Genomic DNA, 12,618 nt, shown 5'->3' with positions numbered 1-12,618 from the left:
TTTGATCGCTCATAGGCAGAGGCGCCCAGCGAGCGGCACAGAGGTCAACAGCCAGTCAATGGTGGTCATTGACGGAAGCAACCTGGAGAGCGTGTTCCCCCTTGCCCCACACTTCCAGAATTACAAGGTACTCCGTTGACGAAGTAACGCTAACGAAGGAATGCCAAATCGGTATCGATCTGGAATGTTTGGAAGCAGAACTATTAGCGTGGGAATTCCGAGGCCGTCCCCGGTTTCTTCCACCCATTGCTTTTTTGGAACATCTCGAGTCAGGGCAGACATTCTCGGACAATGAGCCGTGCGCCATCACAAAGAACGCGCTGCCCTCTTCAGTGTCTAAATTTACCGACGGATTCGAGGATGGGATTGGAGGAAGAGTGCCTTCATCTGGAATTAGAGTATTTTGTACTTGCGTATAATGCTCCCTCGTAGCTTGGCTCTCGATGCCACCCCTTTTTCTTCAGCAAGCGATCAGGGATTCGTGCATTACTTGTATCTGCTGTTAGGCAAGTACGTTTTTGGATGCCAAAGGTAATACTTAATTTCACGTTTACTGTTAACGGCTATGGGGACAACAGGTAGTATTACGACCAGATGTCTTCGTCCAGCTCACAGCGTCCCATGATGAAAGGGAGCCCAGTCACCAGACAGGAGGAGTGCGAGGCGCAGCGCGACTTAAATGTTCATTAAACAAGTGTACATGGCCGACACACAAAGCAATAACCAGTAATACTGCGAATGGAGTAGAGTGCAAACGCGTCGTCAACATATAAACTATGTCTCAGGGGATAACCAGTCCGAAGCAATAATCACAGTTCTGACTCGATCGGCATCCTGATCGGCGCCATTTGCCATATCTGTCAGAGAACATCCTCGGCGTTTACCAACCACCAACATCGCCCACCACTCGCATTGGCGGCTTCACAAAATACGGAGGAATGAAGGAAGGCGGATTGTGCTAATCCTCCTGCCTAGCCCCGGGAGTAAAGTCGCTTAAGACGAAGTCGATTGTTTGGCTCAAGTGAAGATGGGATGAAAACAGAGACCACATAATAATCTTACGAAGTACCTCATATGCGTAGACGATGCTCGGCTTCACTGCGATGATGGGCAGGAACGCGAGGCACCGAGGTACATCCATAGGTCAATACTTCATACGCAAATTGCTGTGGGTTGATTTAGGCTCGATGTACTTCACGCGGTACTAGCCTGTCCATCAAATACGGCCGACGCTGGAGTACATCGTGCTGCCTGCCGTCAAGAAAGGCATGGGGTTGGACCGTATTATTGTCATTAATCTTAGAATACTCCAATTGTCCTCGAATGATGAGCTACCATAAAAAACTTGGACATCAGTTAAGAAATCAACGCACAGTACGGCTTATCCTGACATCTCCTCTTATGCTGAATGAACTTTACCCAAACAAGCTAAGAAATGAAACTATTATAATATTGCGCCTTTGTCTCTTCTCTTTCCACCTTGGTGGATCAACATGGACTAGAAATTGTTCGTATGAATATAGGGCGTATTTCGCAGATGTACTGGGGGAAAAAAGGCCTTGAGAAATACGAGATTGAGTGAGGCGCGAAATCAATCGAGGATGTGTTTTGATGAGATGACACAAAGAGTGCTTCGTAAGAGTACGAAGTTCTTCATCCTTGGAATCCCCCAACGGTGCCGGAATCCTGTTGACTGAGCTGAACCGTAACTCTGGGATCCTCCCGTATTCCGAAAAAGGTACGTACTTCGTACTACTTCGTACAAAGTACATCAATCCCCAGAAGCTGCAATAAAAGGCTCAGTGACATTGGGGTGCCAAAGGTATGCGCCAAGTATGACTGAGCAGGACGGCGCTGTTTCATGGTGTACTTCTTTCTTCCTTCAAGTTTTGAACCCACTTAGGGTTCCTAGATGTGATCTCATCCTCGTTTCTAGGACTCGTGCTCGTACAACAATGTGCCGCGAATTCTCATGCTGTCTCATTCACGAAGCAAATGGGTTCGTAAGGATGGACGAAATGTCCTTGATGTTGGATGTTGTAATCGCCTCCTATCAGTGTACCAGCTCCCGTGTAGTAATACTTCCAGCTGGCCTTTGAAAAACGTCCTCCTGGAGGATCTCTTGATGGGGTGTGCCAATCGAATATCCTAGGCGTGATTCTCTCACCCCACTCTCCATTATCCTCGGAATCCCCTGACGATGGTAACTATACTCACGCCTGGCCGTGTGACATCGCTCAGCAACCTGTCTGCCCACCTTCCCAGCAACACCTGGCTGTCAAGACTGGGTACGAAGTACTCCGTCGCTCGCACAGAGCAATTTGCAAGTACGAAGTATAAATCCCCTGCGATAATTCAGGCCGCCTGGGCACCGGGCATAGGAAGGGGACCAGGTCCGGAGACAGTACCTGGGTATGGAGCGTAGTGCAACTGTTTGAAAGCCGAAGCGTAGCCGGAACTACTCCCAAGAAATACTTGTGCAAGATAAATTCTTGCCAAAACAGTATCCTGTAGCAGCAATCCATACATCATTCTCGTACTTCATAAACGTATTCCTGGCATACCTTTGTAGGATAATAGTAGAATAGTAGTGTACTCCGTACGTGTACCTCAGCAGTGCTGTGCTGGGGCGAGAACTCATTCCGAGTCGTTTCTTGGAGTGGTGTGGTTTAGAAGGCACCCCAAGCCCGTTCTGCATTCCTGAGCCTGAGAGGATGCGCCAACCTCGGTGCTAAGAGTGGCGAGAGGTGACAAAAAGGTGCAGAAGTCGAGTACTTCGTACTGTTACCTCCTCATTTCAAAGAGTTTGATGGTGGGCGATTTGGACAGACAATGACCCACCCACTTTTTGCCATTGTGGTTGGGGGTGACTAAGTTGTTTTGAGGAACTAGACAACCTTTGATCAAATCAACATGCAGAAAAGTACTTGGCGAATCTGGTCCAGTACATGCGGAGGAGTGGCCAAGTACGAAGTACCCTGCCCCTACTCCAATATATCGTGCACCCATTTCAGCGACGAGAAATACATCAATATACGACATACCTTTGTACTTCGTAGGTGACCTATCCTCGTACCAGTCCAGTCTTGGTCACTGTAACCATTGCTGCATGGTGGTCAGGGCATCGGCTCCACCCACCACCGTCTCCTTCCCTGCTTCAATTTCCTTTTCAACTCCTTCCCTTCCTCAAATCCTCGAAAGCCTCCTCCCCCTTCGCTCTTCGCCCTCCGCCCTCTCTCCGAACTCCCCAACCGAATCCGCCTCTTCACGACAAAATCCGTCATCGATTGTCGACGACTCTTTTGACCGTCTTGACGTCTTTGGCACCTGGATTTAGGTTTTCTCCCTCATCCGAAAGAAGAATCCGAGTCTTGGGTCAATCAAAGGTGCCTTCTTCATTCAGCAGGTTGCTGGATATTGAAGCCGAACTTTTTTTTAGCACCAAAAAATTCTTGCGTGGAGCGGCCAATAACGGAAGAACTGGATCTGTCTCGCTGATCCCCTCCACCAAATAAAGTCTTGGTTCTCTTTCTCTCCTTTTTTTTTTCTAGTTCCGGACCTCTTCTCCAGCTTCACCATCACCTCTACGTTTGGCCCTACGAGCTGCCGGCCGTTTCGTTCTAGCGACCGTCGAGCAAGCCTTCGACTTCAGAACGATCCTGGTCACTCTCCGAGGATAGTCGACTGACAACAACCCGTCTCGAGTCTATTCATCGACCTACGCGTTCCCTTGAACTCTCTCACACCCCGACTTTTGGCTGTGCTTTGCATATATATCCGTTTGCTTTAGTTCATTTCCGCAGTTCGATCTCACTCCTTTCGACTGTCAGCTATTTCCTGCACGTCATAATTCCAATTTTTCTAAGGCGGTCTCGGTGTTGGATTCCGTTCGTCTTCAAACGTTGACATCTCCCACAGCCAAACGACAACGACCAAATTGTTGATGGCGACTGTCGGCTACTAAATTCTCTCACCCTCCCACCGCGATTGTCGGCCGTGGCCTTGGAAACCACTGAAGTCTTTTGTGGCCCGTCCACTTAGCAAAGTGCCCCTTCCAGGTGCCTAAGCGACGTCTGTCTCAAGTTGTCTACTTCCAAATCACTCGTCAATACCACCACAAGCTGCCGTCATCATGCCCGGCGGTGTGTGTGCTGTCCTCGACTACGAGGTCGACGCCATGGCGGAATACGTGGCGGAGATGTCCATGCGAGTGGTGTCTCCCGATACTGCAGTTTCGTCGGCCTTCAGGAAGTTCGTCACGCAAATCCTCACCTCGACGCGTCTCCCCAGCACGACGATCCTGCTCGGGTTGAATTACCTTGCAAAGCGCATCAATACCTGCAAGGCTCACGGCCCGTTCAAGGCTAGCGAGGGCCAGGTTTGGCGACTGCTCACGGTTTCGTTGCTGCTGGGCAGCAAATTCCTCGACGATAACACGTTCCAGAATCGGTCTTGGTCTGAGGTTAGTGGCATCGCTGTTTCCGAGTTGAACGCTCTGGAGACCGAGTGGCTTGCTGCTTGTCACTGGCAACTCTACGTCAATCTGGACAAGAGCAACGATTACCAGGCCTGGCTTGAGAACTGGAAGACGTGGCTCGCCACGAAGAAGCGCCAGGCTGCCCATGCAACCAGCCAGCGCCTTGCCACTCTCAGCCCTATCCAGACAACTTTCATTCGTCCGAACGATATCCCATCGCCTCCCTACGCTTCGACTCGGCCTGCTGTACTTGGCTCGGTTGATATGTCTCGCTACACCAAGGACATGGCCCAGAGACAGGTCTATCACAGCCAGGAGTCCATGTGGGTCCATTCTCAGTACAGGCCTGGGCCTCAAGCTCCTATCACGCCTCCGGACTCTGGATACTCTACTCCTGATTATGCTTCATCTGCCACCTCGGCCAACAGCCACTATCAGGATTGGTTTGCCCAGGCGGCCATGCAGTACAACGCGTACCACCAGACCCCTAGTCACCACCACTACTATCCGCGTCACCATGGACACGGTCACTACCCGTATTGGGACCAGGCAATTGCGGAGTGCAACTGCTCCCATTGCCCCGTTCCCATGGTGAAGCAGCCTTACTACGTCCCCCATGGTTACGGTCAGCCAGTCATGGGTTGAACAACTTCGACGATCGACGCCTTTCTTCCGCGAAAAAAAATTTCCGAGTTTATGAACTACTTTCTTTTGGCGAGCCGGGCATGAATACTTTCAGCCTGGCCATTTCATGTTTACATTATATTGGCTCCTTTTATTTTTTTTTTTTCTCGTCTCATTTCACTACATTGTTTTTCACCTGGCATACCCGGCACGATATACATTTTTGCATAGTCAGATACCCACACTTTCGGCCAATTGTGGGCGACGGCGCTTCCGGCTCGATTACAATGGAATACTCACGAGATGGTTGTCAACCCTTGTTTCGTTGCCCCTTCCGGATGAGCTTCGTCTTGTCCACCGGTGGCCTAACCATCCGCCATCTCCCGGTGATCAGAGCCACCCGCCGTCACGCACAGAACCGATGTTTTCAAACTCAAAATTGATGACACGACATTTCAATATTTTCATCTGGTTTCCTATTATTTCCTTTATGGTATACGGTTGTCATTCCATTATTCGGCGCTTCCCTCGGTTCCTGGTTCACGAAATCATTGCACTGGACTCGGTGTCCTCGATAGACTGCGGATTTTCTGGCTTTTTTTTAATATTTCCCCTGGTGTTTCCCTGGCTTTTATGACATTATTCCATTATTATTTTCTTTTCTTCGAGACTGGAGTTATCTTCTCATTATTGCTGTCGAGGTCTACGTTCCGATCCTCCAGCAAGAGTTCTTGTTCTAGCCCGACGAGCGCGATTTCCCACCATTTGCGAGGATAGACTTGGCCCCGCACAATTCATGTGGCACGTTTGTTAGAGACGATCTTGGAGTTGGGATGCAAAAGTGCCACGTTCGTTCGCTGTCCATTTCCTTTGTACCTCGGCGATACAGGTTACGGTTTATAATGACGCCTCATTGGCACCTTCGCCGGTACTCGTTCGCATTCACCGCTCCGGCACGTTCATCGTCGCATTCGGCAATACGAATCCGACACAGCTCGTGGGGAATTGGTAATCTGCACCCACGTATCTATTATTTGGAGCTCCCGGACATCAAAAGTTTATTTTCACGACGTTGACTGGTACAAAAATTGGCGCTGAAATCAGTTTTCGAACCCAGGATTTTCATTGGGTGCTTCATTTGCTCGCTGTTCTACATCCTTCTTCTACATTGATCATTTGTTACTGGGAAAACGGGGATTACGGGGCGGCTCCAATGCATTTTGCATTGGGTAGGAAAAATAGGGTTTTCATTTTTCACTCGACTGGTTTAAGTCTCATGTTCGCTTGATGTTCACTTTTTTTCTTTTTTTTTTTTTTTTTTTTTTTTTTTTCTCTTTTTTTTTCGATTTTTTTTTGTTCCCGTTAACCTTCTCCATTTGGCCCACCGGCACGTACAACCTGCTCGCGGTGTGTCTTCGATGATATCGATGGGTCGTTGCTACGGTGAAGCCCTTCGGAGTCGAAGCAGACCATGCTGTGCGACGTCATATGGGCATTCTTTCTCATGAAGATGTGGTTTAGAGTGGCTTTTCATCGCGTAGAATGGACTTTATTGTTTTTCCTGGGACTAGGATGGTTCGGGGTTTTAATAACGGGATTTTCTTTTCTGCTTTTTACAACTTCATCTACAACCTAGTTTCTTTTCCCCTCCATGGAATTTCAAGGGCCGGTTTGTGGTCCGGGTCGTTTGCGCTTTATTTCTTGTTTCTCTGGTGGACATCTTGATCCTGTATTCCAGCAAGGAGGGGGGTGGCCTTATTATACCATGTTCATCTGGGGGACATTGTCTTGGGACTGGAAGGGTGTTGATACTAGGTCCGCAAATGGGCTGGCAGGAGGTATATCACAATAGCAAGAGGATCCCTTCGCATCACTACTGATGCTCTGGGGGATCCTGAGAAGAACACTATGAATATTAGAGGCAGCCCTTTTCCTTCGGAAAATTGGTTGTTGATGGTTTATGGTCATAGGTTTTAGAAGTCTGTATTTGTGAAGTTTGAAAATTAGATAAAAGCAGGATAAGAGCTTTCCCATGCGAGACAATTGGCGTAAATAAATGCTGGATGTTGAGGTGTGAATCTGTTTCTCCTTAAAAACTGAATCTTGGGACTGTGGGCGAGCTTCTGTTAAAGTAGCCTTGCCACATCGCACCAGTTGACGCCTCACATTTTATGGCCACCAAACTCAGCCTTGTACCACTCACCTACAACATCCACTTCAACTTAGGAGCGTGAATCCCAAAACTTGGCCGACGCACCGCCCTGCTACAACTTGGCCTTCTTAATATAGTTGGTTATTCACCCCTAGGGGAATCCCCAGCCTTAATTTTACTCTTCTCCCGTCATCTTCTCAGAATTCCGCTGGGGAAATTGATAACGGCCCAAAGTTCAGAGAGGCTTTCACTCGTCCGGCAGGATCGCGCAACACTCTAAGGAAAAAGTAATACGTAAGAGAAGAAAAAGAAGAGAAAAACAGGCGATTAACATCACACAAGCCCTTATTATTCTGGAACCAAAGGGGGGATCAAAATGTCGTCCCGTTTCATCTCTGGCGGAGCCATTGATCCATCAAGCGGCGAGCGCATCGAAGCCGCTCCGGCAGACAACGAGCGGCCCGTTGGGAAAAACACCGCCGAGTGGGAAGCGGTGCAGAAGGAAGTTGAGGAACAGAGGAAGCGGAGGGAAGAGGTGAGGAGGCAGGAAGAGGCCGGGGAGCAAAAGAGTTTGTATGATATATTACAAGCAAATAAAGGTACGAGTTTCTTTTCTCCCTCTCTTTTTTCCCTTTTACTTGCGTTCTTTTTTTATTTTCTGAAAGGGGTTGGATGGGGTTTATATTGACAGGGGAAACATTGTAGCCGCCAAACAAGCTGCTTTTGAGGAAAAGACAAAGATACGGAACCAATTTCGGGCGCTGGACGATGACGAGATTGACTTTTTGGACGAGGTGCGCGCGTCGAAGAGGGCGGAAGAGGAAAGGCTTAGGAGGGAGACTGAAGAAGGGTTGAAGGTCTTTCGGGAGGCTCAGAAGAGTGGTTCTAAGGAGGAAGAGGAGGATGCGATAGAGATCGGGGAAGATTGGGAGGTGGGTAGGAAGAGGAAGAGGGCGAAGGAGAAGGATAGCCTTGTTAAGGGTGTTAGGAGGAGGGTTAGCGGATCAGAGGAAGTGGTCAAGGCGAAGGAGATTAGGGAAGGGCCCAAGGCACCGGTGGTCGGGGATAAACGCAAGACGGAGGAAGAGGCGAAGAAGGCGGTGCCGAGTGCTCCAGCGAAGCCAAAGCTTGGCGGACTTGTAGATTATGGGTCTGATGACGATGACGATGAATGATGAAATTAGAATAGGAGTTCGATTCTCTATCATGGACAGCCACGTCTAAGTCTATATGCAACCCCGTCGAAAACTCCGTATTACACGAGGGGGTGGAATCTATTGGTACATATACAGGCTGTCCAATCCATGCAAGCCCGTGTTTTTCCCTCACATCTTTTTCCTGCCTGATATAGTTACACTGCGGAATAGCGGAAGCGTGTATGCAAATAACCCAAAGCCTCCTTCTAACCCCAGACACACTCTACTCCTCATTGCTAATGTCCCCAACGTTGGGAGTGAAGTGTTTTCCCTGCCATTGCGAAGCGCCCCATCGGAAGAGCTGACGGAAACTCCCCTTAATCCAGCCCTCAATCTCTTCTTCGGGAACGACGACGTCCTTCGATCTCGCCTCGTCCTCGGGTAGGAGCTCGAACCTCCTCATACGCGACATGATACGGGGATCCGTCACGATAGCAGTCGGCCAAATCTTCTCCTTGGGGCGTTGAGGCTCAGACTTGGTCTCTTCGTTCTTCTTGTCGTCCTTCTTCTCCTCGGGATCGTCCTTCCAGACACTCTTGACCCAGTTACGCTCCTCCTGCTCTAGGGCGTGTACCTGAGGGTACTCTCCCGAAGCATCCTCGGGCCAGTCGCGTGAAACGGCGAAACATACGGCGGCCACTTCTCGGCCGATATTGTCTGCCAGCTTGCGGCGGTTAAGGAACCACTTGAATCGGGTCAGGGTATTCGAGAAACCAAGAACATGGGGGAACTCGATCGGCGCTGAGGGGTTGAACTCGTGGGGGATGCGGAGAGGAATGCTCGAAGACTCATAGTCTGCTGTCGTGTTGTACGGGGGAGGTTGAGGCGGCCGCTTCGGCTTCTTATCCTCTTCTTTCTTCTCTTCTTCCTTCTTCTCGGGCTCCTCCTTCTTCGCCTCTGCGCCGCCGTCGGTCTTGCTCTCCTCCTTGGGTTCCTGAGTTAGGACTTCCACTGGTGGAGGCTGAACAGGCTCGGGGGCACTAGGAGCCTCTGGAAGTGCAGGGGGATCAAGAGGGCCTAGCCAGCCCTCGTGCAACCCCCTAATGTACTCCTTCCAGGTATGCCTCCCGACAACAAGGTCACCCTTAATGCCGTCGTATTCGGGAATGCCACTCCTCTCCCTGGACTCCAATATGGCCTTGTCATTCGTAGGAAGAATGTCCTCTTCCGGCCTCTCGTGTGCCTTCCTCTGCCGCCGTATCTTCTCAGCCACAGCGGCTCTCACGTCTCCTTGCTGTCTTCCCTGGACAAACTCCCAGTCGATGCCCGAAGCATGGAGAATGGGCTTGACGTATTCGATAAAGTGATCTTGCGCTACGCGCAAGCCGTCGCCAGGTGGGCTCTCGAGGAATACAGTGATCTTGCGGGGCAACTCGTTGGGATTCTTGAGAGGCTCTTGCGCGAGGTGGGATACGGCACGCGCCCACTTTGCGGTAGCGCGCTTCTTCTCTCGCTTGTCGTAGATGATGGCGGCGGACAGACTCGTAGTGATGGCCCAAAATATCATCCAGTTGCGCGATGGTAGCTTCTTGGGGAGCATGGGGAGGCCGAGCATTCGGAGGGCAGGGTTGCCAGCCGGTTTCGCAGCCTTGGCTGCGGCAGAAGATGCGCCCGACGTCGCGGAGGCGGAGGCGGTCGCCGAAGGTGCTGCAGCGCCGGCCGCGGCCGCCTGGATTTTGTTAGTGAGGATCGAGGGAAATAGGAAACCGAGTATTGATTGTCTTACGGGTTCGGCGGGCGGCTTCGGGTCAGCCATTCCGGAGGAAGTTCACTCGGCGAGGAACTGAATGGAAACTGCAGGGGCTCGTAAAGCCGGACGATGGTGCACTTGCGATGTAGCTAAGGATATTCAAGTTTCGAGGGAGACCCAGAGTGGTCGACGATCTTTCGTCAAGATGGAATCGAGCTTTTTACCAAGGTTGGATGGGCTAACGCGAATAATTTTCTCTCTGGTCCGTATTTTCCTTTATCGGTTCTTATCAGCTACACTTGCTGACAGCTAAGAGCCAAAGTTGCCAGCTGGTGCCGAAAGTTCTCCATCTGGCACTGTGTGGAGAGGTGATTATCGCAACGAGCATGACGAGGGCCGATCCACTTTGATTTCGGATCACCCAAGCTCGTGATTTAGTGTTGCAAATCCTTGACCTGAAACCAAACAATATCAATTCTGACGACGGGTGGTATTGGCAGGTGGTAAAGCACACCGCCACGGGTGAACTATCGGATGCCGCTGTGCCATGCGTCGTGCTCATTCGAACCCAAGGCCGTATGCAACACTGACTGCAGTAGCCGGTTGTGTCTGGACTCTACGGTGTATTGGCGAATTTCCACTTTATTCGTTTTCGCTTCGCTGGGTTGACAGGCAAGAGCCCATGTGGCGGTATGCCAGAAGCAGCAAGAGCACGAGGTTCGGATGCAACATTGAACAACAGCTGTCGGCTATCGATCCCATTCGCGTGGTTGGGCGCTCCGCCCCAAGTCGTGGATCCTCAACGGTTGCTTCCAGATTAGCTTCCATCCCGTTTCTATGCATGCACCCTTTCCAATGCTGGAGAACGCTGCTGACCGCCCGGAAGACCTGGAAATGGCGGCGTTGACGGCGCGGTGAATTTAGGCTAGAACGGCCCTGTAGAGTGGCCATTTCTGGGGCAAGAAGAGATCATTTGTTGGTCTGTTACTTCGCAAAGCCTAGCAGAGTCATGGTGCTCAGGTCAATTGACGAGTGAAAAGGCCGTGATGTGACCAGCCACAGCGTGTTTCGATCTGCACAGGGAAGGGCCGTATAGGTAAGTATGGGGAGCTCGTGCACCGCACCTCAATGTGTGTTAGGAGTTGTTAGGAATCGTTAGGAATTAGGGCGTCAGACGAAAATGGACAGCAACATTTGGGAATTTGAAAATCGCCGGGTGGCCTGGCTGTTGCTGCTCCCCCAGTTCGGTTCCTAAATATCAGTTCCTAACACAGGCGGTTCCTAGACGCTGGTGACCGGGAACTCAAGGGAGATGTCGAATGGAGTGTTCTGATTTCGGGCCGGTAATATAATTGGGCTCTTGATGGGCCGTTGATTGTGTATAAATGTTATGGCAAGCCGTTGAGGGCGCGGGCGATTGGTGATGAGGTAATAGAAGGACCATCGACTGGCTTGATCAACTGCGCATTCTTGAGTTCTAAGTGGTGCTCTTGTCCTTCATCGGACCCAATCCCCTCCTTACGTGGTCCACGACCCATTCCTCTGTCTCGCCGTCTCGTTGGCGTTGTCTCATTGCCTCGTGCACGGAGAGATACTTGTACGAAGTAGAGAAGCCGATCAGTTGGAGCACGGAGTGTTACTCGAGTCTTCCCACAATTCCACAATAGTGGATACCGGCGTCAGGGAGTTGGCAACCTGCCTGGCAACGACTTGGGCAGGCTTGGATCAATCGACGGATCTGGAGTCCTGGACCAAGGCTGGCCCGATCTGACCACTAAGGTTCCGCTCTGGAGGAAACAGCTCCCCAAAAGGGGGAAATGGAGAAGGTAAAAGTGCACCACAGTCGAAGTACATGGATCCTTGCACGAAGTACATTGTTAATTGATGTAGCATTTTCCCCCTCCTCCTCCTCCTTGGCTCACACACACAACACACACTCACCCTGTCTTAATCACAGACCCTTCCGGAGTCAAAAAGCCTCGAGGACCCTTGTTCCCGTTAGACTTGAGCTCGAGGTTATTCCCCTAATTTCCTTGAGAGAAGGGGTAGAATCTCCGAAGTTCCCTCCTGCCCTGTACGAACAGTTTCTTCTTCCCTCAGAAAACAGAACGATCCATCCGTCCAAGACAACATTGAAGAAACCCCGATCGCTTTTAGCAACACATTGATCTTCTATTCTTTTGGATCAAAACTAGCCGGCTCCTTACTGGTTGCTAGGCTGCTAGCAGCCAACATCAACATCACCGCCCCCTGAGCCTACCTACACTATCTTCCACTCTGGTCCACTACAAGGTACAACCGATACGTCAAATTTAGCTCCAAACACAGCACCAATACCAATCAATTTAGCACCGATTTTTCACAACCTGAACTCGTTATTATCAACCCTGGGGAGAAATCTCGACAGTCAGGTTCAGCCCAAAGTATACTCGAAGCTATTTACGTGCTCCCTTCCAGAGTTGCGATAATTCTGGAAAAT

The 12,618-nt window shown here is 50.4% G+C and overlaps 2 protein-coding genes and 1 pseudogene across 2 annotated transcripts; 2 read left to right on the top strand and 1 right to left on the bottom strand.

Moving 5' to 3' along the window:
* Nucleotides 1–4,132: 4,132 nt before the first annotated feature.
* On the top strand, nucleotides 4,133–5,122 carry SAPIO_CDS3610 (annotated as a pseudogene; the record flags this gene model as incomplete).
* Nucleotides 5,123–7,629: 2,507 nt separating this feature from the next.
* Nucleotides 7,630–8,428, top strand: SAPIO_CDS3609 (Uncharacterized protein; the record flags this gene model as incomplete). The annotated part of the gene is made up of 2 exons (XM_016786367.1): nucleotides 7,630–7,852; nucleotides 7,959–8,428. 2 exons carry the CDS (start codon nucleotides 7,630–7,632, stop codon nucleotides 8,426–8,428), a joined length of 693 nt encoding a protein of 230 aa, XP_016644373.1.
* A 244-nt stretch (nucleotides 8,429–8,672) lies between these two features.
* Nucleotides 8,673–10,205, bottom strand: SAPIO_CDS3608 (Mitochondrial import inner membrane translocase subunit tim-54; the record flags this gene model as incomplete). Its single annotated transcript, XM_016786366.1, has 2 exons — nucleotides 8,673–10,118; nucleotides 10,176–10,205. 2 exons carry the CDS (start codon nucleotides 10,203–10,205, stop codon nucleotides 8,673–8,675), a joined length of 1,476 nt encoding a protein of 491 aa, XP_016644372.1.
* Nucleotides 10,206–12,618: the final 2,413 nt, after the last annotated feature.

Source organism: Scedosporium apiospermum, assembly GCF_000732125.1.
Source record: "Scedosporium apiospermum strain IHEM 14462 chromosome Unknown SEQ_SAPIO_0088, whole genome shotgun sequence".
NCBI lineage: Eukaryota > Fungi > Ascomycota > Sordariomycetes > Microascales > Microascaceae > Scedosporium > Scedosporium apiospermum.
This window is presented reverse-complemented; position numbering and strand designations above follow the sequence as displayed.